The sequence below is a fragment of the Gekko japonicus genome, unplaced genomic scaffold (assembly GCF_001447785.1).
Source record: "Gekko japonicus isolate JY-2015 unplaced genomic scaffold, Gekko_japonicus_V1.1 scaffold981, whole genome shotgun sequence".
Lineage (NCBI taxonomy): Eukaryota > Metazoa > Chordata > Lepidosauria > Squamata > Gekkonidae > Gekko > Gekko japonicus.
The window spans coordinates 212,430-239,246 of record NW_015167567.1 but is presented as its reverse complement, the minus strand read 5'-3'; the positions used below and the strand labels follow the sequence as shown (position 1 = coordinate 239,246).

At 44.4% G+C, this 26,817-nt stretch overlaps 1 protein-coding gene across 1 annotated transcript in view; it reads left to right on the top strand.

The window, feature by feature from the left end:
• Positions 1-12,460: 12,460 nt before the first annotated feature.
• Positions 12,461-26,817, top strand: part of MRPL3 (mitochondrial ribosomal protein L3) — a 40,797-nt gene continuing 26,440 nt past the window's right edge. The window contains exons 1-4 of the mRNA XM_015413841.1: positions 12,461-12,737; positions 14,392-14,573; positions 15,308-15,399; positions 17,296-17,394. Coding sequence (XP_015269327.1) covers positions 12,637-12,737; positions 14,392-14,573; positions 15,308-15,399; positions 17,296-17,394 — 474 coding nt within the window. The 5' untranslated portion in view covers positions 12,461-12,636. The remainder of the gene's footprint in view (positions 12,738-14,391; positions 14,574-15,307; positions 15,400-17,295; positions 17,395-26,817) is intronic.

The following is a 26,817-nucleotide window of genomic DNA, read 5'->3' as shown; positions in this document are numbered from 1 at the left end:
TTACAATTCCATGCCACCCCAGCATGGCCAGATCCCTGCAGCCCACCAGAGGGGGTAGGGGGAATGGGGTTGCCAGATCTAGGTTGGGAAATAGCTGGAGATTTGGGGATGGAGCCTGGGGAGGACAGGGACCTCAGTGGGATACAATGCCAGAGTCTACCCTCAAAGGATCCATTTTCTCGGGGAGGAACTAATCCCCAGGTCCCACCTGGGGGCTAATTCTGACCCTAGCAATTGCAATCCTCAGCTTACCAGAGAAAAATAAAAATGGAATAGATTCATTGAGAAAAATTTGCACTGATTTTCAGAAGGTGAAGAGTTCGGGATATTCTAACTTTTTTTGGGGGGGATCACCATTTAACTAAGTGTCTAGCTAGACAGAACACAATTCTTGAGACCAGTGGCCACTGGACTCAGATTTTCTTCTGCTGCTTCAGACCAACATGGCTACCCACCTGGATCTAGACAAAACACAGAGTGATCTGTGATTGCCCATCTCTCTCTCTCTCTTTTTTTGCAACGCTAAAAATAGTCTGGAAGGATTAGATTAGTTGGGTGAACATTGTTTGTTGTCAAGTTTTGAATCATCTTTCTGCCATATTACTCAAATTAATATACAACTGAAATAGGGGGGTGGGGTGGAAGAATGACAAAACACACTTAAACTAAACATTAACCCATAAGACATCATCCCCTTAAAATCCAGATAAATGTCATTTCAATCAACAGCGCATAAACTGTCCCACTGATTTCAACATGGCTTAGACAGAGCTCACTTTCTTGACATTTTCCTAAATTCACTGACAGTATACCAGTATAATTAAAATCACAACCATTTCTTGTTTTAAAACCAAGCAGGGTTTTTTTAAAAAAAAATTTAAAGGGGGGGGGAAGCATTGCTTGGGAAATCCAAAAACCATGTGATACATTTTATTCAACCAAAATAACACAAAACAGTGTGCAAGCTTGCAAGTTTTGCAGAAATCTTCCTCAGGCTGGATGTAAAACAAGCAAAGGGGGAGGAAGAAGAGAAGATATTTCATGCCCTGATCTTAAGGTCACATGTCTACATTCTGTGTGGAATGTCCTGCACATTTGGACAGATTGCATGGAGAAGGCACCTTAAGGTGTATCCTATCAAAACCCTACAGTGGCAGAAATTGCCTGGAGTAAAATAATCTCCAGAAATTTATTTGCAACTGGGCTATAAAAATAATTCCTTATTATCAGCAATTCTGTCTTGCATTGAGATGGTCTCATCATCCATCTTCACTGATCTCTCTCGTCATCTAAAAGTGTGTGTGCGTGCTCTTTCAATATCACGGGCAAGGGAGGGGGATCCTTAAGCCTCTGCCTCCATCTCTCCTCAGCCTGTAAGGCTGGCAGGATGCCTCACTGGCAGTGGAAACAAAGAAGCTGTCAGCCATGCCAGTCAGTGGGGTTACCATTCCCCAGATGGGGGCAGGCGATCCCCCACTTTCGCAGACTCCAGCCCACTGGTGGCCAGCTGACCAGCAGGAGGAAATTTCCCCCATCCCCCAAACAGCAAAGTGGTGGGCAACGCACTGAAATCACCCAGAAGTGACGTACGCATGTCGGTGACCGGGCGGGGGGTACGCTCTGGTTTTTGGGCAAAACTCTATAGTTTGAGGGCGATTTTACCATATTGCCCAAAAACCAGAGTGTCACCTTCAATGTCACCAGCATGCCTTTCCAGGTGACATATGCATGTCTCACGACGTCCCTGCCCACTCCTGGTATGCCTCCCCAATCCCTCCACTGGCACGACAATCGGACCTAGCAACTCTACCAGTCAGAAAGAAAAATCCAAAAACCCAGAACAGAATATGCATAATGCCTTTTATTAGAACCAACTAAATAATATGTAACAGTGTGCAAGCTTCCAACTTTTCAAGAACTGTTCTTCAGGCTGGATGTTACCAAAAAAAAAATAATAATAAAAATAGGACAAGAAAGATGCTGGGACATGGTGTAGAGTCCTACTGTAGTCTGCATTGTACTTAGCTGCTAGATGCAGGGCTGATGCCTAGGCTGCCGCTTCTATTCCCACCAGTTTCTGCGGCAGAATCTACATTTGTCTTTCTTACCAGTGTCCCAGCCTTTTGACTCCGTCTTCAAAAAAGCTGTCTACATTTGGTGTCGTTTTCAAACCTCAATGGTGCTAGTATACTTTTGCAGGTGCACATATGTTTATAGTCCTTTGGGGCAGCTCCACTGTCATTGCACCTCCACACTGCTTTAAATGAATCTTCTCCAAACAACATTCAAATAAGCATAGAGAAAGATGGTGTCACAGCAGCACGAAAATGATTTTAAAATGCAAATACAGATTCGGCCTAAATCTCTGTTTCCAGGGGGAAACTCTTTGTTTTCCCCTCAAATGGCGTGGCTCCGCCCCCAGCGTCCGACGTCACGTCCGGGTGACGCGGACGCGGCGTGCGCGCACGAAGAGAACGCCAGCTGGGAGCCCCCCGCTCCCGGCCAATTTCGATTTGGCAACCCTATTGCAGGTCCACATATGTTTATCGTCCTTTGGGGCAGCTCCACAGTCATTGCACCTCCACACTGCTTTAAAAGAATCTTCTCCAAACAATATTCAAATAAGCATAGAGAAAGATGGTGTCACAGCAGCACGAAAATGATTTTAAAATGCAAATGCAGATTCGGCCTAAATCTCTGTTTCCCAGGATGTGCAAGCAAAACCATTGCTGTTCTCCTTGATATTGGTGGCCTTTCTGTTGGGGATGGGGAATGCAAATACATTGCCTAAAAACAAACCACTGTTTCATAGCAGGTGCAAGCAGAACTTTGGTTCCAGTTTAGCAGGCCACTGGTGTAGTCCCAGATTACAAAACAGCACAACAGTGTTCCCTCTAAGATGAGTTAGTGTGAGCTAGCTCACAGTTTTTTAGCCTCCGGCTCACACATTTTTGTCTCAGCTCAGAAAGGAGGGTTCCAGAGCAAACTGATTTATGCAGTAGCGAAATCACTCACTCACAACTTTAATGCCAGTAGCTCACAAAGTTGAATTTTTGCTCACAAAACCCCACAGCTTAGAGGGAACATTGAACACGACCAACCTTATATACAATCAGAAAGTTTCCCCAAGGCTAGTCAGATGGTGCACTTGTTGACAGACAATAGAAACGAGGCACACAGAAAAATCTATGGAGATAATATTACAAAGTCTGAGTCCAATGGCACCTTTGAGACCAACAAAGTTTAAGTCTGGGTATAAGCTTTCATGTGTGTGCATACTTCAGATCTCTGTAGCCTGGAGATAATATTGTTAGCCCATCTTCCTGCCCAATAGTTCTGGTTGAATTATATCCCTTTCAGACACATGTATCTGAGCTACTTTCCCCTCCTCACAGCTCCTCCCATTTCCCCGGGAAACAAAGCCAGACAGTGAGACCTGGTCCGGAGTCGGTGTACTCTGAAGTGGGGCAGCGGCTAGAGCCCAGAGCTTTTGGCAGGGCCCAAGGCTGCTTATCCCTGCTTTGCCCTGCCCCCATGCTTGCAAAACCCTCCCACCATTCACTAGGGTTGCCCCCAGTGTGCCCGGCGTCATGACGTCACTTCCCTGTGATGTGCACGCTGGGGTGGGGTTCCCCCCGGGGCCCGATTCCCTCGACGTCGGGGAACGGGCCTCTGGGGCAGGGGGTTTTCCTCCCCCCAGGGGGACTTGGCAGCCCTACCATTCACGCTTCCAGCTGCACATGCCACAACCAGGCAGAGGTACGTGGCACTTGTTCTTAGTCACATGCACTGCTCAACCCTGTGAAGGAAGGGCACACATACAGGGCTTGTGACCTGGAATGCAGGCAATCGGAGGGCTATCAAGTGAGCGAGCTGGTGGGGAAGGGCACACAGGTGAGTGGTGGAGGAGGTAAGGTTGCCAGGTCCCTTCTCATTATTGGCAGGGGATGGGAGGCAGGGTTGCCAGATCCAAATTGGGAAACTCCTGGAGATTTGGGGATGGAGCCAGGGGAGGACAGGGACCTCAGTGGGGTGCAATGGCACAGAGTCCACCCTCCACAGCATCTGTTTTCTCAAGGGGGAACTGATCTCTGTAGTCTGAAGATGAGCTGTAATTCCAGGGGATCCCCAGGTCCCCCCTGGAGGTTGGCACCCCTTGGACCAGGTCATGAGGGGGTGCTGCAGCAGGCAGGGGAGGGGGAACTGAGCACTCTCTGCTCCAAAACTTGGAATCAGCCACAAAAACTGTTCTACTGCAAGGTTTCTAACTGTTCCCAAATGTCGGTAAACATCGTGTTCAGAATTGGAGTAATTATTATATTTTTGTTTTTAATGTGGTTCAGTTCAGAGCAGTGAAGCAGACTGCGTAGGTCACATGGGCTGGTTTTAAAAAAATGCCTGTGGATGAGTCACTTTTTGTGCATTCATCTGCAAGGCTGGTGCAAAGTTCACATGAAAGAGATCTCCATTTGATGGAAGGGACTCCACAATGAAAATCATGTGTCCTCACAAGTGGCATTTGCTAGCTTCGGGATCTGAATGAGGAGACGACTGCTCCCGCACTGCTCCATTCCTCCAAGCAGACGAGGACTTTCTAAACGAGGCAGATGTAATAGAGAAGGCAGTCACGTGGGAGTAGCAATCCCCATCCATAGATTTGCGAGAGATATTTTAACATAAAAGACAATCATGTAACTGAGCATCAGTAAGGTACGAGGGTGATGTGAGACAGTGTGTTCAAAGCTTAATGGACTGTAGCTCACTGGATTTTGAAGTGAGATTTGAAATTCATTGTACCAGACGGAACAACTCAATTCAGGAAGACATTAAAGGTTTCAGTGATGAGAAGCATTGTGAAATAGCTAGACATAAGCCACAAAGGAAAGGCTTCTTCCCCCTCTTATTTTTCTCTAGCTAGATTTTCCTTTCATTTAAGACTGCCATTAGGTTGGCCAGGTCAGATCTCGCAATACGCCAAGGCGGATTTAAAGGAAATGTGTCATTTTAAGAATGAAAGGTTCTCTACCAGGGATCATATCCTATCTTTACAAAGGAAATCTAATTGCCCTTTTCAGTTGCTTACCCAATGCCTTTCAAGTATGCAGACACTTCCAAATACAATTCAGAGGAAATTCTTGGGGTTGATTTAAATTATATATATTAAATATAGACCTTTTTAAAACAGGCATAATCCTAAACAGTTACAACTTTCTAATTCTGTTGAAGGCAATGGGATAAGAAGGGTGCTAACTCTGTTTACAACTGCTGTTAGCAATTGATTAAGTTAGATGAGATATTTTAGAATTCTATATGTTTTAAATTAACCTACATATGCAACCGAGCCCAGGCCGGGCCAATCTCATAACGTTTCCGGTGGACTTCCATGGCATCCAGCGCTCGCCCATGTCCCATCGCAAAGAAGGTTTTTTTTCTTTCAAGTCTCCACAGGATGCGCACAAGCACCCAACGGAGCATACGCACAAACAGGAAGCGGCGTTTGCCACAGGAGCCGCGCGGCGCGAGTGCCGGTTTGAACGCACCGTGCTGCTTCTTTGCTGCGCTGCGGACTAGCCATCTGATCTGCACCTGACGCCTACCCACGGGACCTCCAAAGGACTTCTGATTGGGCTGCCGCACGTTATTTTCCTCTGGGGCAATTATCCACACCTCCCCCCCCCGCATTTTCCGGCCCGTGTGACCCGGGCCAGAGGCAGGCAATGACAAACCACCTCTGAACATCTCTTGCCTTGAAAACTCTACAGGGTCACCATAAGTCAGCTGTGACTTGACACACACACACACACACACACACATATATATTCTCACTCTTCAGTTGTATGTATACATCAAAATGGGTAGCTGTGTCGACTGTCTGTAGCAGTAGAAAAGAGCAAGAGACCAGTAGCACCTTAAAGATGAGCAAAATATGTGGCAGGGTAGGAGCTGTCATGAGTCACTGCTCACTTCTTCAGATATACTGAAGAAGTGAGCAGTGACTCACGAAAGCTTATACCCTGCCACATATTTTATTTGTCTAAGGTGCTACTTGACTCTTGCTCTTTTCATATGTATATATGTATGTAGGCAACTGAAGCGTGAGAAAGCTTCTTCCCTTTTGCAAACTAGGCATGGGACAGGCAACCTTTTCATCCCAAATACCAAAACACTCTGCAACATCTATCTGTAAAGCCAGACTACTTGACTCTTGCTCTTTTCATATGTATATATGTATGTATGCAACTGAAGTGTGAGAAAGCTTCTTCCCTTTTGCAAACTAGGCATGGGACAGGCAACCTTTTCATCCCAAATACCAAAACACTCTGCAACATCTATCTGTAAAGCCAGCAAACAAAAAAAATGGCAAAGGGTGGAGATTTGTGAGAGACACTGGGAGCAGCCAGAACCGCAACGAGTGGCCAGCAACAGAGGCCCACCATCTTGGTCCTTCAGGCAGAGAACTGAGCCCTGTGCTAAGCAAATGGTCTAGTATGCTGCCACCATGCAGCAGCCATGCCAGGGGTTGCCTGGCACTGGAATGGGTACTACCTGTACTGGAATGGTACAACCTCTTTCTGGTATGAATTCCCCCCCTTCCCCTGCTAACCCAAATAACTTCTACCCATCTGCTCTTACAGCTTCTACTTCCTACTGCACTCTTCATGCCTTGCTTTTAAGTAACAGTTCTGAAGATCTCTCAACTATATCAGCTGAAGCCAATGCTTTTTTCCGTCAGAAAAAAGCGTTAAATTAGCACACAGTGTGAAAAAGTTACACCCTCATTTCCTCAGTCCTTTGCTTTGGGGGAGCACGTAAGAGTTTACGAGCAAATAATTATTGGAATATTCGGTTAATATAGCAGAGTTGGCCCAGTGACAGAAGCGTGATACTGAGTATTTTGCAAAAAAAAAAAAGGGTAAACTTACATTTATTCAAGTAGATCCAGTTCACATTCAGGTGGCAGTCAAAAGAAGAGAAATAAGCCTAATCTAAAGAGTACTTTCTAGGGTTGCCAGCAATGCTCCCGCTAAGCTGTGGGGTCTTGTGAGCAAAAATTCTGCTTTGTGAGCTACTGGCATTAAAGTTGTGAGAAAGCAACTTGGCTACTGCATAAACTAGTTTGCTCTGGAGCCATCCTTCCTGAGCTAAGACAAAAATGTGTGAGCCGGAGGATAAAAAGCTATGAGCTAGCTCACACTAACTCAGCTTAGAGGGAACACTGGTTGCCAGCCTCCAGGTGGGGCCTGGGGATCTCCCACTTTTACAACTGATCTCCAGCTGACAGAGATCAGCTCCCCTGAAGAAAACAGCTGCTTTGGAGGGTGGACTCTATGGCTTTGTACCCTGCTGATGCCCCTTCCTAGGGCTGGCAAGTGGGGGCGGGTGGTGGGTAAACCCCCGCTTTGGAGGCCCGATTTCTGCCGCCGCGGAATCGGGCCCCGGGGGGAACTCCGCCCCCCGAAGCGCGGCTTGGCTGCGTCACCAGAGGTGACGCGACCACGTCGATCACGTTGGGGGTGTGGCCCCGATTGTCGGAGGGAAAACTCTATGGTTTTCCCTCCGACAATTGGGGCCACGCCCCCAACGTGATCGATGTAGCGCGTCACTTCTGGGACGCGTGCGTCGGAGGAGAGCTCCCGGAGCCCGGTGACGCTCCCCCGCTGGTAAGTCAATTAAACTTGGCAACCCTACCCTACCCCACCCTCTCCTGGATCCACCCCCAAAGTCTCCAGGTATTTTCCAACCCAGACCTGGCAACCCTAGTACTTTCCCTATCACAAATGGTCAGCTTGTCCAGCATCATGTGTATGGGAGTATGAGGACATTGTCTCTACAGGAGAGACCAGTGGAGACATGTGTCTCTATGGAAGGCCATGTAAAGTGAGTGCAAGAACAAAATGAGAGAGGAGAGGTCAGAGGGCAGCTCTCACCTTAAGACAAAGACAGGCATCCCAGTCAAAGAGATAACACCTATACACTCTTAGAGTGAGGTAGCACCCCACCCCCCCAGTGCCCTGGCATGCTGAGTCACTCACTCAACAATAATGTAATTCTTGGAATATGCAAGGTCTATCATTCATAGATAAATATGGCAAGAACATCCTGCAGGGGCAGCAGAGGGGACAACTAGTTAGCATAGTGAAGTTAGGAAATTCTACTATTTTCCAATAGTCCCCTTCCTGTCTCTTGATTGGCTCAATTAGGGCTCTTTCCAGCTCCTGCTGAGAACCAACACTTCCACAATCCAACGTAGATTTCAAGATGCTTAGGTTTGTGTCTACACACATAAGCATTTCTCCAGCAGCAAAAACACATTTAGGATTCTGTATCCTGGGTCCAAACCTCCTCTCTGTGCTAGAGTTCTGTGTACCTTAGCTGGATACCACCTTTCAAGCTAATGGTGACTGTTCCCAGCACAAATGCACCCCCCCACTGCACCATAACAACTCCTAATGTTCATCCACTGTAAAGGTAAAGGTTCCCTTGCTCGAAAGCCAGTCAAATCCGACTCTAGGGTTGCGGTGCTCATCTCCATTTCAAAACCAAAGAGCCAGCGCTGTCTGAAGACATTTCTGTGGTCATGTGGCCGGCATGACTAAACACCAAGGCGCACGGAACGCTGTTACCTTCCCACTGAAGTGGTACCTATTTATCTACTTGCAATTTCTTGCTTTCGAACTGCTAGTAGTAGTAGTAGTAGTAGTAGTAGTAGTAGTAGTAGTAGTAGTAGTACATCCACTGTAGCAGTAGGCAAAAGGGGGAAATGCTAGGTGATAGGTGACTGGTTTATTATCATATAAAGCCCGTATGCATTTTACCGTGCATGCTTCATCAGCGGGATCTATAAAAACATTATTTTGCATTACATACCAATAATAGATGGACCCTGTGATAAAAGTTATTACAAAGTATTGAAAATAGTATTAATTTAAAGGCCAGGATTAAAATTAATTTCATAAATAGATACATATTTGTCAAAATACAGAATAAGATGAATAAATTATATACTGGGCTTGAAGCAAGACAGTAAAAGTATATAATATGAAGCAAATACTGACCAGAGACTTCATCTAGTGCTGGACCTGTCGACAGCGATTAAATTCTTTCACTAGTGGAGAATGACCCAGCATATTTTTTTGATACAGAGATTAGCTGAGCAAGGTCAGAAGTCCCAGATCAAAATTTAACCCATGAGGGGCCAAAATCTGTAACCTTAATCTCCACTCAATCGCCATTTTAACTGGACTTTTTCATTGTGATGGTACCACCCCAAATGACTCCCTCCAAAATGAACTCAGTGGTTTCATGTTCTTTTTCCATGAAAGGCTGTACCAAGAGGGTACCAACTGTTCTACAAAGTATGTTGCTCCTATGTTCAGTTATCTGAGTGTTTAATTTTCTTAAGGTCCTCTTTACATATATCTTGTTACAAGAACATCTGATGGCATATATAACCATATTTGAATTGCATGTTGTATAGTTGTTTAAAACATATTCTTTTTATCAAAGGGATTAATGAAACTTTTCATATTTTAACTTAGGGTGCAACATTTGCAATGTCCACATCTAAAATGGCCTTTGGGTAAACCTGCTCCTGGAATAGTTCGGTGTAGGTTCATGGGAACAAAGGTATTGCTGTGAACCAATTTGTCTTTTAAATTGGATGTTATTTCAAAGGAGATAGTTGGCAGAGGACCAGACCATCTTAAGCAAGGAAGCTGATAAGGGAGGAGCTATAGTGATACAAAATAGGAAGGAATATGAAGCAGAAGAATTTAGACAATTGAGTGATCAGACTCACTCATTATATTCCATGTGGACATGACTCACCAAAAAACACTCAAAAGGAGATTAAAACATTGCTTGAGGAGAGCATGAGTGCGGGTTATATTTCAACAAGAGTATGAACTTTTTTAGATATAGAAATCAACCCTGACTGTTCCCTGGAAGGCCAGATAATGAAACTGAAGCTCAAATACTTTGGCCACCAAATGAGAAGGGAGCACTCACTGGAGAAGACCCTCATGCTGGGAAAGATTGAAGGTCAAAGAAGACGGGGACGGCAAAGGATGAGATGGTTAGACAGTGTCATAGATGCAACGATTTTATTAACAAATTGGTCCATCTGACAGGAAGGCCTGGCGTGATCTGGTCCATGGGGTCGCGAAGAGTCGGACTCAACTGTGCGACTGAACAACAACAACATGTTTTATACTCTGCCAAAAATCCATACAAATAAATTTCCCCCTCCTGGAGGACCTATAGTCTCAGGTTACAATTCAGTTCTGTAGCCAATCTCCAAGTTTGTAGGATATTTTCTTAGACCCTTTGTACCAATATTACCAGTGTTACCATCATATATTAAGGACACCACTGATTTTATTAACAAATTGGTCCATCTGGAATATGTTGATGCCAATGCTCTAGTAACTTTAGATGTGGTCTCCTTATATACAAACATTCCACAACAAGAAGCACTGTCGGTTATAGCAAATGCTTTGAAAATATAGAAAATATATAGAACTATAGAAAATATAGAAAATACTTTGAAGAGACAAGATCTTCTTAATTAATACTGTTTTAATACTTTGTAATAAGTTTTATCCTGTTTCCTTCTATTATTTGTATTTAATGCAAAATTATGTTTTTATAGATCCCCCTGACGAAGCCTGCACGTTGGAAACTCGTAGGGCCTTTGCCAGTCACCTATCACCTGGCATTTTCCCTTTTTGTTCTGCTGGCACATTGCTGGGTGTAGTCCAGTTTTTCTCCATTCACTGTAGCAACCATTTCCTCAATAAGTACTTATTTACTTGAATGTTGTTTTAAAGGACTAGTTTCAAAGATATTTTTTATTCCAGAAGGCCTCTGAATGAAATTTATTATGGTTCTGCTGAGGTTTTTAACCTCACTACGCTGGCTCTGGATAGGGGTGAGAACAGGGTTGGCAGAACCCCAGTCTGGGCAGGGGTTCCCCAATTTTGGGGACTTCTGCCCACCGCCAGCCAGTTGGCCAGTGGGGAAGCCGCACCCCCAAACAGGGATGTCATGCAGCAACATTCCTCCACATTATGACATCACACAGAACTGATGTCATCACGTCAGGATGTTGCACAGCGACACTCTGCTTTTTGGGCAAAACTTATGGTTTTAAGTCAAAAAACCCCATAGAGTTTCGTCCAAAATGCAGAGCGTTGCCGTGCAATGTCCCTGACGTGATGATGTTACTTCTGCATGACATCAGCGTCCCAGGGACATCACACGACATCCCCGCCCACCCCCTGGAATGCCCCACAAATCCCCCCCCCAGCAAGAACACAACATGGGCCTGGGAGTCCAGAGCTGTGGGATCCAGTCCAGGCTACTAGCTCATTCCTGTGATACGGTCTATTTATATCATTTTGGAAAGAAAGTAGAAATGTTTCTTTCATGACGCATGAGATTATAGGACTATTAGGGTGGGGCCTGGAGATCTTTCATAATTACAACTACAGAGATCAGTTCCTCTGGAGAAAATGGTAGCTTTGGAGGGTGGACTCTGTGGCACTACCTGCTGAGGTCTCCCCCCTCCCCTTGGCTCCACCCCAAAATCTCCAGTACTCTCCCAACCCAGAGCTGGCAACCCTATGGGGAAGTGGATTGGGACAAGAGAGCATGACTGGCTCAAGTCACTCATGGAGCCTCAAGTAGTGGGGAAACCAGGTCTGCAGTTCCTAGGCCATCCATCAGAGCAACTTTAGAGGAGGCACTTTTCTATTTGCCTTTAGATATCTCCAGGGCTATTTTTGGGCAAGAATGCACAGGAATAGAGTTCCAGCTGGCTCCCAAGCTGGCCATGCCCAGCAGGAACTCATTAGCATAATAGGCCACACCCAACAGCAGAAACTCATTCGGATTGGTTACATTAGGGGTGTGTGGCCTAACATGCAAAGGAGTTCCTTCTACAAAAAAGCCCTGGGTTTTGACAACAAACAAGGTAAACAGAATAACAAGCAAAAGGTGGGTGTGGCTGGATGACCACACTTCTGGTAACATGGGGGTGCGGCCTAATGTGCTAATGAGCGGTGCTGTCAGGGTTGTAGCCTAATATGCTGATGAGTTTCTGCTGTTGGGTGTGGCCTGTTATGCTAATGAGTTCCTGCTGGGCGTTTTCTACAAAAAGGGCCCTGGATATCGCACTTATGAGACGAGTGGGGTTTCATTTTCTGACTCTTGCCCCCGTTCAGTTGTGCTCAGTCACACAAGAGCAGTGCCAACAGCGCTTACTGCAAGGACGACTTCTCATCAGTAGAGGCCGCTCTCCTCGTCCCGCTACAGGAGCGCCGGCCGCCGAGACCGAAGTTGCCCTGTCCCACACTGTAGCTCGACCTCTTCATCATAACTCGGGACGTGCCGCCCCCTTTGCTCGCCCGTAGCTTTCGGGGCACGTGAACAGGAGGGAACAGATGCGGGGAAACAGGCCTCCGGTTCTGTGTCCTTTCGTTGTCCCGCAAGACAAAGACATGGCCAATGAGCCTTGTAGGAACCAAAGTTGCCCGGAACTTACTTACGCGAGCGGCGAGGGAAGGTTTTCCTAGCTGTCTCGGCTTTCGGTCGTGCTGAGCTCGGAGTCGGCCGAGGGACGCTTTCGAAGGGGTCATGCCGGGCGTGGGTCTTCTGTGCCGGCTGGGTTCGCGGCTGCTGTCTAGAGGACGTCACGGCTCGGTCCTCGCGGCAACCGAGACCGGAATTGGGAATAGGTGGGTGCGCGCGCAAGCAGTTCCTCCGCGACCGTGACGGTTAACGCAGCCTTCCCCTCCAGCCGCCGCTCGGGTTCACTCAGCAGCGGCGGGAAATGCCGCAACCCAACAGGGGCGATTCCCCCCACCCAACACTAGCGTTCCAGGGGGAAGCTTTATTTGTTGAACGTTGTCACTGACTGTATTGAATCGGGGGTTCGTGGAGGCTGCTGGAACCGGGCCAAGGCCGGGCGTACTGTTCCCTGGGTTGCCCCTTCCCCATTGCCTTCGAACAATGGCAGTTTATCAGCCTTTGACTGTGTGTCCATGCTGTTTTTCTCCCAGCACTTTAAGATTTAATCTTTTCGTTTTCCGTGGCACATCTTCCTTGCATTTTCCTTTTCGCTTTCTGATATGTGTTCTCTACCCGCAGCTCATGCCCATATCAGAAAGCGAAAAGGAAAATGCAAGGAAGATGTGCCACGGAAAACGAAAAGATTAAATCTTAAAGTGCTGGGAGAAAAACAGCATGGACGCACACGAAGCTGCCTTATACATTATCAGACCATTCGGGTCGGCGTTACTCACTCAGACTGGCAGTGGCTGACTACCGGAGTCTTAGGCAGGGCTCGCACACAGGACCTTACTATCTGATTCTTTCAATAGGAGGTGTCAGGGATTGTACCTGGGACCTTCTGTATGCCAAACCCATGCTCTACTGCTGAGGTGCTGCCCCTCCCCAAAGATTGCACACAAGTGTAACAGACAGTGCTTTTAAAGATATCTGTACATTTGAGGCAATCTCAAGCAATTACCAGGAAACAGGATAATGGACTCAGTGGCCCACTGAGCTGATCCCTCAGGGCACCTCTTATGACAATCTTCTTATATGCAGCCCCTTAGGGCAGCACTCCACCATAAGGTTCTCAGGCTGTGCTGGCCTTCCTTCCAGTATGGAAGTTGGAGTCCAAGCAGTTCTATAGACAACTGGAGCCTAGTTTGACAGTTTCTCTGTCTTAGCACCAGCCAAGGTATGTCCGTGGACGTACACATATACATAGAACACACCAGCACAAGTAGCCCTCATTTCTCCCTCCTGGGAGATCGTGCATACCTCTACTCACTCTCAGTCAGCAGTAACTAGTCCTGGAGCAGTTAGGGCCTTGAAAACTTTTCTTCATAATCCTCAATTGATTCATGGTTTGAGAAAACTTAACAAAGAATACTGTGAAGATGTGCAGGTATGTCACATTCCACCTTTGCCACCTTACCCTTGATGGTTTGCGATGTGCTGCAGCATAATGGTCTGGAGGTGGAGGTACTCCTATATGTCACGGCATCTCAGTGAGCTCCTGTCATGTCATTGATAGTGTTCCATTGAAGGCTGTCAGTTGAGCAATGCTTTGATAATCAGCAGTAAGGGAAGAATCCCCTACTGATAACAGTAGTTATCAGAGCTCTGTTTTCCCCATTTAGGTTTGTTGGTAGCATGCAGGAACTAATTTGAAGGGGCCTTTGGTTGGTGGAAGTTATGAACAGTCATTAAAACTTTTATTATTAATGAGGATGGTATTTTAAACATAATATTCAGGATAACAGAAGTGAATGCTAGGTGATGGTGGGGATGCTACACTGTGTCTCATTTTCTGAAACGTTTTTGTATTCTCTTTGGAAGGGGTCTTTGGTGTGTGATAGCCAGGAATACTAGTAACAATGCCACATGGTGGGATGAGCACCTCTCAAAAGAGAATGCTGAGTTCCTGAAGAAGATAACAACCGAAGAATTCAACGCTCAAATAGCTAGTAAAATGTGTCCACTGAAAGATGAGCCCTGGCCTTTGCACGAATGGAAACCAGGTCTGTATATAACATGAGCAGAGGCAAGCTTTTTGCCACAGGATAGTAGTTAATGAAAGTTGACAGCCGTCTGCAAAGCTTTCATTAACATCCTTTTAAAAAATCCCTTTGAACTCTTGCATTATTCTGCAAGATCCTCATGATTCACCTATGCTGTCCTTTTAAAAAATCAGAAGTGTTTTTTCATACATCTTTTCCTTTGTGTTGCAGTTGCTTTATGTGTTTTGCAGGTAAGTTCACAGAAGTCACTTAGCCTACAAAATAATTACAGTATATCAATTTATAAACCACTTTCTTTAGAAAACAATTTACAATTTCAGACCTCAGAAAACACGTTTAAAAATTTCACCTGTTCTGGGACTGCAAAATTAAAATTATAAGAAAACCCTAAGGAGGGAAATATTTGGGGAATTCAAGTAGTGTCTACTTGATCTAAATTTTAAGGGAACTAGATGGCTGTCAGTATGGGAAAGAGAGTAGAGACCATTCTCTATAATGGTCTGGAGAGGTGTGTTCACACACCACGGGGCTGGGGGAATGGCCAGTGCTCAGTTATTTGAGGCTTCCTTCATGCCCATTCACTGAAGCTATAGTGGGTTAGATTGAGCTCGTTGGTTTTTAAGCAGTTATCCATAATGCTACAGTCTGAGAATGTAAATTACCAGGGATGAATATGTCAGCTGCTTTCAGGTTAAGTTCCAGCCACAGTATCTTTCTTTCACTTTTCCCTGCAGGGTCCAAAAGAGTTGGCGTGGTCGCAGTGAAGTTGGGAATGATACCCTTATGGACCAAGAATGGTGAAAGACTTCCTGTCACGTTACTTCAGGTAAAATATGAAGTTTTTAAAAATAACACATTTTAATGAAAAAAAATTGTACAGTCCGAAAACAAAGAAAGAAATCTGTATATTACCTTTTATTGGCACCAACCACATTGACTCAAGACCTTGCGCTAAGTTTTGTTCTTGTTTTACTGAAGAGAAGCACAAGTAACTTGCCTTCTGGGTGCCATCCTGGATATGTCTGTCTTTTAAGAAAAGAATCAAGACAAAATAATCCGGGACAGTTGTGTGATTATTTGAAGGCATGGAACATTATTCTGGATTCTAGTATCCAATTAAAAAGAGTATTGGGTTTGCTATAGCTTTCGCTGTACCTCTTGTGCTGTTGCTACTACAGCATCTCAGTTCTGCACAGTAAAATAAAATGGGTGTCTACTGGCACCTTGAGCTGACTTCATCAGATACATATAATAAATACGTACATAACTGTTACCAGCACACAAAATTTATTATTTATTTTTCGTATTTGTATCCCACCCATCCCATGAGCAGGCTCAGGGCAGGTCACATCATCTTAAATAATACAGTAAGGTTTAAAACACAATAAAACATTTACATTATAAACCTTTAAAATCAGTAGTTATAGCTACTGGTGAAAATTCCGACCCGTTCAAAGCAATGGTATTCCCAGTAGTCATGTATGGCTGCGAGAGTTGGACTATAAGGAAGGCCGAGTGCCGAAGAATAGATTCTTTTGAACTATGGTGCTGGAGAAGACTTGAGAGTCCTTTGGACTGCAAGGAGATCAAATCAGTCAATCCTAAAAGAAATCAACCCTGACTGTTCCCTGGAAGGCCAGATAATGAAACTGAAGCTCAAATACTTTGGCCACCAAATGAGAAGGGAGCACTCACTGGAGAAGACCCTCATGCTGGGAAAGATTGAAGGTCAAAGAAGACGGGGACAGCAAAGGATGAGATGGTTAGACAGTGTCATCGATGCAATGAACATGAAATTGAGCAAACTTCAGAGGATGGCGGAAAACAGGAGGGCCTGGCAAGATCTTGTCCATGGGGTCGCGAAGAGTCGGACTCAACAACAACATACTGATGGATATGGCCGGTTGCTGGTAGATAGGTGGCCAGTAGGTAGGAGACAGCAACCTCGGGGAGGCCTCGGGGAGGCCCGCTGCCTCACCCAAAAGCCTGACGGAACAGCTCCATCTTGCAGGCCCTGCAGAACTGAGTAAGATTCCGCAGGGCCCTGATCTCGATGGGGAGCATGCTCCACCAGGTGGGGGCCAGGGCAGAAAAGGCCCTGGCCCTGGTCAAGGCTAGACAGACATCTTTTGGGCCAGGGACCACCAGGAGATGTTGATTACTAGAGCGTAAAGCTCTTCGAGGCATATGCGGGAAGAGGCGGTCCCTTAGATATGTTGGTCCCAGGCTATATAAGGCTGTGAATTAAAGAATTAATCAAAAATGATTACTAGTTTGCCTGTCAACATATACCTGCATTACTCATTCTGTAGCGCACAACAGCCTGAGAAAAGGTTCTCTTCTATTTTATAGAAGCTTTTCTGTCCAGTCACTTCATGGCATTTCTCTGTTTGTCAGACCTATTGCTTTTTATAAGGGCCAGTCCACAGAGCCTTGAACCAATCAGGAAATCCCTTACAAAGTTGTCAAAGCCTTCTTCTGGTTTGTTAACAGATCATAGGCTGCACTGAATCTGGAGAATCAGCAATAACATAAGGTTTATTGTCCGCATACCATGAATGTATTGGGATTCATCTTGGGTGTAAAGCACCCAAGTCATTGAAAGGTGCAGCGCATACAGTATGAAGTCACATTATTCAGTGGCATTTAGTAATAGTTGGCTGTTTGATTAATCAATCTGAGTGTTGAGGTGTTGTTTACCATCTTGACTAATCTTTTAAAGGTTAAAGACTGCCATGTTTTAAAGTATGTTCCAAAAGAAGACAGTGATGGAAGATATCCTTGTCTAGTCGTGGGAGGAAAAAATGGGTCTCCATTTCATGTAAGTCTACTTTAATGCTCTTCTGGTCAGAATTTTCATTAACAATCTCAATTTAAATGTTTCTGTCAATTGGATTAAGAATCAGGTGAGGTGCCTCTCTGTGTGTTTAAAACCTTGTCATTTTTTATGTGCATACATATTGATTTGCCATAGTTTCATGACCTTTGATATTTCCATCCATCCCTCCTCCACCATCCTTATACTATTAGCCAGAGTTTTTTTTCCTGTGCGGATACTTATTTCCACCAACAGGGGGCTCACTCTCCCCCAACAGCTTTTCCTACATAGTCAGTAGACTTCCTGGGTTTGTAGAAAAATCCAAAAACTAAAAAAAATCCCTTCAGGGACGGCTGAATTCCCCCAAAAACCTTTTGAAAATGCCTCTGCAGGGATCTGCTTCAGGCATCAACGGTAAGAGATTAGAATGTTCGGGGGCTTCTAACTGGCTCTGTCAGTAAAAGGGTGGAGGAAGGGCCCTTTCCAGGCCTCTTTTGGCCTTTCAGGGAGGGAGGGAGGGAGCCTTGTAGGCCTGGGCTGGGTATAATGCCACAGAGTCCACCCTCCAAAGCAGCCATTTTCTGCAGGGAGACAGACCTCTGCTGTCTAGAATCCAGTTGTAATTCTGGGGGGGGTCTCCAGGTCCCATTTGGAGGTTGGGAAATCTAGGTCTGGCAGTAGACTAGGGTTGCCAGGTCACCCCTGATTTGCATGACTCACCTAGCCTCGGCTGCTTGCTATCGTTCATCAGCAGCCACCCTGTGAAAGCCAGTGAGGTGCAGCAGTTAGAGCTTCAAAGTAGGGTCTGCAAGACCCAGGTTCAGATCCCCATCTTGCAGTGGAAGCTGACTGCGTGATTTTGGACCAGTCACATATTTCAGCCTAACCAACCTTACAGGGTTATTGTGCAGATAAAATGGAGGAGGGAATAATGAAAGCTGCTTTTGTCCCCACTGTGGAGAAAGACTGTAATTTTCCTAGGTAGAGGCTGGGGGGTGGAGATGGAAAGCGGAAGACAGGGAGGCAGATAAAGGTAGGTTGGCTGTTGGGTGGAAAGGAAATAGGGTTGCCAACTCCAGGCTGGGAAATTCCTGGACATTTGAGGGGTAGAGCCTGTAGAGGGTGGGATTTGAGGAGGGGAGGAACTTTGAACTGGTGTAATGTCATAGACTCCACCCTCCAGCCATTTCCTCTACGAGAACGACCATTGCCAGCCTCCAAGTGAGGACTGGAGATCACCCAGAATTATAACTGTTGTCCAGGCAACAGAGAACAGTTCCCCTGGATAAAATGGCTGTTTTGGAGGGTTGAGTCTATGGCATCATACCCTGCTGAGGCTGCTTGCCACCCCAAGCCTCACTGTCCCAAGGCTCCACCCCCAAAACTCCAGGAATTTCCCAACCTGGAGCTGGCAGCCTTAGAGTGAATTGATCTCTGTAGCTGGGAGATCCGTTGTGATTCCCAGACCACTGCCACTGCTGCTGCTCTGCGGAGTGGGGGAGGAAGCAGGCAGGAGGCTGGGAGAGTGATGGGGGTAGAAAGAAAGAATGATAGGGTGTGGGCAGAAAGAGAGAGAAAGAGTGATGAAGTGGGGAGGCAGAAAAACAAAGAGAAAGATGACAGGTCAGAAAGAGAGAGGAAGTCACATGCATGGAGGAGAAATACAGAGTAAGAAAAGGGGGGCAGAGGGAAGAAATAGTGTGAGAGAGGTAGGGGGTGAGGAGAGGAAGCAAAGGTGTGACGAATGAGATAACCATCCCGCAGGTTTCTTGCGGGTCTCCACTTGTCTTTACTAATGTTTGCTAAGAGGAATATATGAAGAAAGGACAGGTCTTGTACCTTACAGCCAAAGTAGATGAAACACTATGAAGTCTATGACAGGATCGCCAGTGTTTTGGACTGAAAATGGCATGTCGTATGAAGAGTTAAAATAACTCCCCTGTGCCATGCCTGTGATTCAGATTGGGAGCCTCACAACAACAGCTACATTAAGGAAGTTCAGGTGCATTACTTCCAGCATCTCATCCAGTCTGGCCTTAACTCTTCCTTTCTGTTTTATTTCATGCGATTCATCTTGTATTGATTTTAGTACATTTGTATCCCGCCCTTCTTCCAAGGAGCCCAGGTGGTATCGCTCCCTCCTCCCACTGTATCCTCACAACCAACCCTGTGGGGTAGGTTAGGCTTTGAGAGAGCACCTCCCCTTAGATTGCTCAGCCAATGACATTCTAACTGCTACACAACACTGTGTCTCTCAGTCATGCAGGTGTGAGAATGTGGCTTCCGTTTACCACCTGATCCCATCCCTGTCACCACCATAGCTTATACAATACGTTTTTGCTTCCTTTTTAAAAAGGACAGTATTGCACATATGTCCCATTAGATTTCACAGGATGAACTAATTAATTAAGAGTTCTCCCTATGTATGTATGATTCCCCCCCCCTCCACTTCCTTCCCTCAGAGGCGAGATTTTCCCACTGTTTCCGTTTCCCTTTACTAACTGAGCTGGCCTAGTAAGGTGAAGGACTCACACGAGACCAGTGTTCCCTCTAAGCTGAGTTCGTGTGAGCTAGCTCACAGTTTTGTAGCCTCCGGCTCACACATTTTTGTCTTAGCTCAGGAAGGAGGGCTCCAGAGCAAACTAATTTATGCAGTAGCCAAATTGCTCGCTCACAACTTTAATGCCAGCAGCTCACAAAGTGGAATTTTTGCTCACAAGACTCCACAGCTTAGAGGGAACATTGCACGAGACATGATCTTTGAGGGTAGAAGCACCGGTCTGCCCTTTGAGGCGGCGGGAGTTTATTTTATACACGCTGCTCTCAACGTAAGATGAGGCTGTGGTTTACAGTGCGTGAAGCAAGGGAAACCAGATGCTCTGGAATGCTTGCATAGCATAATTACCAGTGATAACAAGCTACTCCTGGCGCCTAAGATGCCTGCAGTGGCAAGATGGGCAAAGGTCAGGATTAGTGATCCAAAGTCACTGATCTACCTTACGTTAACAGAGGCAGGATGTAATAGGATCAAGATTGGTGTGCCATATCGTTAATCCTCCCTACAGTAAGGTGTTTTCTTCTTTGCTGAAGAACTCTGGCTGTCCCACCCTGTCACCATAAGATATTTTGGCTGTTGGCTTAGTCCAGGAACCTGAGGGAATGATTGGGAGCCCCCTTTAATGTAAACAGCTTAAATGGAACTCAAGGAGTTTTGAAATTCAAAAATAACAAAATATTTTATTTAACATAGAGGGGAACGGTCAGGTGAAATCAGAGGTTGAAATTTCTGAGATAAAACCAGTACGTGCACAGACTTTGGGTCCTATGTTTCAGGCTAATGAGAGTTTCTTAAGCTATTCACTGTTACTTAAGATCTTTATGCTGAGAGGCTTTTGTTCCACTGTTTTCCCAAACACTTCAGTACACTTTCTTGAGTATTCTCTGGCTCTTTTGGTTTCCAGAAGGCTGATACAGTCTTTCCAGTACCCAGACTCCTTCTCATGAAGCACCAGTACTCATCTTGAGTTTTTAACTGACTCCTAAGGTCTCCAAAGGCAGTTTCTAACCACACCAGACCAGGTATCTCTCCAGTCTTCAGAGCTAACTCCCTGTTTGCGTAGGGAAATTCTCCCCTCACATATGGATATATATGGATGTATCCCCTTTCTTTGACCTGAATGGGGGTCTTTGTCTAACTATCGTCCTTGTCAACTTTCCTCTGTTCTCCTGTTTGTATTAAACTGCTCTCAGCTAAGGCTGAAATCAGACTCAACTTAGTCAAGGCAGACTTTCTCCTCAGCATGCAGCTCTCTCTGCTCAGCTGCGGCTAACCAATCAGATTGCTTGGTGCAGCCTGTCACTCAAGGCTCTCTGTTTCTGTGAAAAATTATACCCGTCACAATCCTTTACTCTGTACAGTACTTTGCAGCTTTTAAAAAGTGCAGTCCATCACGGTATGTTTGAATGAACAAATTTTCTTTTCTACATTTACTTTGTTGTTTTCATACAAAGTATCTTAAACATGTGTTCAGCCAGACCTGTTTTGTTTATTATAGCAAAAGAGAATCTCCTGCATTAATGTTCAGCGTTTTGCTTTCTGGCAAGAAGCTGAGACACGCTTCTGGACCCTGCTCCTGTGCCTTTTAGATTGGCCAGAAATATGACAGGTGGAGTTTTTTTGCAGCCAGCAGTAAAATTGATGGGAAAAATTGACTTGCTGATTTTCTGTATGCAAGACCAACTGTTAAAAGTCACTAGAGCAAGGACAATAAAGGGTCAGCTGTCTGTAGCACCCATGTCATATTTAAAAAAATAAAAATAAAACAGCTTTTTAGTAATTTGGAGCCTTGCAGGCTGGTCTGTAAAGAGGCCATGTATGACATCCTGTTGGTAAATGATCTTGTGTTCTGCCATATTAATTCATTGAGACACAGAATATTTGCATGAACTAGGAGTATCTTGGTTTGAAGCACTGCTTAGCTGTGAAATTCATTGAGTAACTTCAGGTCTACCTTGTAGGATAGGTTGTGAGGATAACATGGAAATAGCTATAAGTCTACTGCCCTAATTCTTTGGTGGAAAAATGAGATGCAAATGCCACTTGCCACTGACTGAAGTCCCAACCTCAATAATTGCTAGCCCATGGAGGAAAGTGAGCATCAAAGGGTAGCAAAAACATAGTTTCACTGCATTACGTTGCATAGTATGTCCCAGTAGGCTTCTCTATCAAAGGACAGAATTATATGGCCTGAAGTGTGGGGCGCTGGTCTTACCAAAGAGTTAATGTACCTTATTTCCTGTTAATCTTAAATAAGGTGCCTTGCCTAAAAATTTGACCGCTGTTGTGTTTTACAAATCGAGTCTCTAATGTAATCAACATGGAGATTTATCTACCTTTTAAATGTTCACTGCTGGTTTTCAGCGCTGCCATGTGTGGAGATGAGTTCTCGTCAGATGAAAAATTGTAGTTAGAAAGATTAACTAAATGTTGTGTGTGGATGGCTCCTCTCTTCCTTATAATTAATGGTACTGTAAAACTTCCTTCCGCAATCTCTTGGGGAAAAATAATTACTTTTTAATCAGCTGTAGCTTAAACTGGAATTGTATACATTTTCAAGTAGTAGGATTGGAATCCCGGGCAGAATGGCTAAGAGGTAACCAAGTTTACCCGGTCTCATGTTTCAAGATGATCTATCATCCCTATAAAACAATCTTTGCCTGCCTCTTGCAGAACTAGCTGTTTATCATTTTTTTTGGAGGGGGCGAGATGCTCTTCTGCCCCAGCAGCAGGAGGTGCAGGAATGTGTCGTGCTGTGCAGTCACCGTGATGAGAGGGATTTGTGACTGATAGCTAGAGGTGCCAGATGCCATTGGCAGCAGCTGGAGATAAATCACACTCTCAGATTAATGGCAGTTGATATGGGCTGAGTTAGCAGCGTAAATGGGAGATATATGTTTCATATCCTATATATTTGGGGAGGGGGCTGTGAATCAGTGGTAGAGCATCTGCTTTACATGCAGAAGATCATCATTTCAATACCTGGTATGTCTGCTCGAAAGGATTAAGTGAAAGACCTCCACCTGTGACCTGGAGATTTACATATTTGGAGGGGGGGACCAACGGCTCAGTGTAAAAATTCACCTCCCCTATCTTATATACATTACTTCAAAGTAAGTCCTGTTGATTCCTGCATAACTTACTTCTAATGAAGCATACTTGGGATTATTGAAGTACTAATCTGTTCATTTTTAGGGTGTTTTTTTGTGGTGAGGCCGCAGGGCTTTCTTTCTAGGGGAATGCACCGGAACAGAGTTCCGGAACCTATTCGACAAAATTCTTTTTGAAATGTTTAAAAGTTCATGAGTTTTCAGTATACAGATTGAAAACCTCATTTCCCTCTTGAGAGTTCTGGCACCTCTTTTTCAGGGGGGGGGGGAAGCCCTGGATGAGGGGAGAAGGGTGCAGGAGAGCTGTCTGTTACATTCTTTACCTTCCTGATATTTTTCTAGCTCTGGTATCCAACTCCAGAATTGCAAAGGTTTCCCAGTATTATACGGTGTATGTACAAAATAATGAACAATCTACAGATTGCGGAGGTGATGTTGTGTAACCTTAAAGCTGTCCTGATGAATTTGTTTTTAAAAGTTCAGGAAGGCATTTTCATTGAGAAGAGGAAAATGGCAGGGAACCTCTGCCACACTGACCGCCTGACAGATGGTGATTATCCAAGTGTGTCACTGCTGTCAGTCACGTAAATTGCTTTCTAGGGAGATCCATTTAAAGGCCAAAATTTGGCTGTGCTGCTTCTTGCATTTTCCATTCTCATTCCTTTTAGTTGATACGTTGAGGAAAAAAAGACTTGAGCTTTTTCTGAATTTATTCACGTTAAGCCATTTATAAACTCTATATTCTCTGTGTTTAGTTAATAATGAAAGCTTCTTTTTATAGTAAAAGGGCCTTTTCATTAAGAGTTGTACTCTGGTATGTTGAATTAGTCTGTGCAGAAATCTTCAGCTGTTTTAGTTCTGACGCTGCATTGGTTCACTAACGGAGTGCCTCTTCGTTTGGCCCTTTCTTTCTGTTCAAGAAACTTTAAATTTTTGTATTTGCTTTTGTGGGACTGAGAATTTATTGCAAACTCTGTAAGAGAGACTTGTCCATAATTACTGATGCATGCAAAGTCACACTTTAAAAAGCATCATTTTTTAAAAACTGAAAAATGTTTGCATTGATGTTTGCTGGTACATCATATACACATATGGTATTAGTGGCTAGGGCACAAACTTGGATGGAACCTGGACAGATGAAGGTTCAGTTGAAGCTCATTTTGAGCTTAGACTGGTCACTACCATGCAACCCAACCTATTTCACTGGTTGTTGTGAGACTTGGGGGAGGTATGCATCACCATTAACTCCTTGGAGGAAGAGCATATTGGGAACTTGAGTGGCTGACAGAAACAGCATTTGTCTTTTTTATATATAACCAGTCCTATGTGTGTTTAATCAGAGGTAAGTTCCACAGAATTCACTGAGACTCCCATTTGTGCATATTAGAAGCTGTTGTCCCTATACCAATGCTCTCCAATCCTGATGAGATTGTGCACACTTTTGGGACTTTGAGAACAGGGAGTGGGATGGCTGCCATGGAGGCTGAGACTAATCACAGCATTTTGTGTGCGATATGAGGTCAAGTTGCTTCCAAGCTATGATGACCCTGTGAATGAGTGGCATCTACAATGTCCTACCATTGACAGCCTTACCTCAGATCTTCTCCTCGCCTTCAAGTTTTCCTAGCATTATTGTCTTTTCCAGTGGGTTTTGTCTTCTCCTGATGTAACCAAATTACAATAGCCTCAGTTTAGTCATCTTCTACGGAGTATTCAGGATTGATTTGATCTAGAATTCACTTATTTGTCATTTTGGTAGTCCGTGGTATCTGTAAAACTCTCATCCAACTTTATGTTTCAGATGAATCAGTTTTCTTCCTGTTAGTTTTCTTCATTTTCCAGTTTTCACATTCCTACATATTAATGGGCAATGCCATAGTATGAATTACCTTGATCTTGGGCTGCAGCAGTATTTCTTTACACTTAAGGATCTTTTCTAGTTCCTTCATGGCTGCCATTCCAAGTCTCAGTCTCTTTTTTTTTATTATTTCTTGATTACACTCTCTCTCGTCACTGGTGATTGACCCAAAGAATAGAACATCTTTTTAACGATTTCAATTTTTTCATTGTCAACTTTAAAGATGTGTAATTCCTCAGTAAAGGAGCTGCGGTGGCTCAAGTGGTTAAGACGCTGAACTGCAGGCTGTGGAAGGTCAGTAGTTCAGCGGTTCGAGACCCGGGTGCCGCAAGACAGGGTGAGCTCCTGTCTCTAGTTCCAGCTCCTGCCAACCTAGCAGTTCGAAAGCAAGAAATTGCAAGTAGATAAATAGGTACCACTTCGGTGGGAAGGTAACAGCGTTCCGTGCGCCTCGGTGTTTAGTCATGCCGGCCACATGACCACGGAAACGTCTTCGGACAGCGCTGGCTCTTCGGCTTTGAAACGGAGATGAGCACCGCAACCCTAGAGTCGGATTCGACTGGCTTTCGAGCAAGGGAACCTTTACCTTTACCTTTAATTCCTCAGTAGTCATTACTTTGGCAATTTCTACTTTAATCTTCATTAGTTGTTTTTACTGTTTTCTTTACTATTTTACTATTGTCTTTACTGTTTTCTGCCACTAATGTGGTCTCATCTGCATATATCAAATAAATGTTCCTTCCACCTATTTGCAACCCATCTTCATCTAAATCTAATCCTGCTTTCTATATGATATGTTCCATATGATATTGCTTTCCATATGATATTGAACAGATAGGGAGATAAAATACATCCTTGTCTGACAGTTTTGCTAACTGGAAACCATTTTGTTTCCTGATATGGTGTCCTAAAAGTAGTCCCTTGTCCAGACTAGGCATTGTTCATCAAAAAAACCAGATGTTGTTGTACACCCATTTCTTTTAAAACCATCCATAGTTTTTTATGATCCACACAGTCAAAAGCTTTGTTGTAATCTATAAAACACGGATGGATTTTCTTCTGAAATTCTCTTTATATATTCCAGTACCAACATAATTTTACAGTACGACCTCTAGTGCCTTTTGTGAATCCAGCTTAAGCTTCTGGCATTTCTGCCTCCATGTATAGTGAGAGTCTTTGTAAAATTTTGAGCATCAGTTTGTTGCATGGGAAATTTAATGCAATGGTCCATTATTTGCTGCCGTCTTTGATGTTTCCTTTTGGGGAGGATTGAAATGTAGATTGAACCTTTCCAGTCTGTGGGCCATTGTTTTGTTCTCCATATCTTTTGATATATTCTTGATATTTTGATGGGTTCAGTTTCTATAGCTTGAAATAGCTCTATTGATATCCCATCTAATCCTGGTGATTTGTTTCTTCCAATTGCTTTTTTTAAAATTAAAAAGCTTTCAGTTTCTTCTTTGGCATCTCTAATCGGACCATAAAGTTGAATTATAATTCTGTTTATAGGCTTTTAATGAAATCTGATACGATTCTGTCAGACTTTGCATTATAGCAGCTGACAGCTTGTGCGACATCTGGCTTCACTATTAGAGCATGAGTGTTCCTTCTGAGTTTGCCTTAATCCAGTCCACTTTAGTTTACTCATACACAGGATTACAATGTTTAAATGTTCCATATCTCATTTTACAATTTCAAGTTTGCCTTGATTCATACTTCTCACATTCCATGTTCCTATGATAAGTGTCGTACAGCTTTGAGCTTTCATTTCGCATGCATTTACATGAGTAACTGAATGTCCTTTCAGTTTTAATCTGGTTGCATCATTAGGGACAGCGGTACTGGTATTTGTCTTCTGCTTTTCCCCAGAGTGCCTTACAATCTGGGGGTCCTGTATTGCA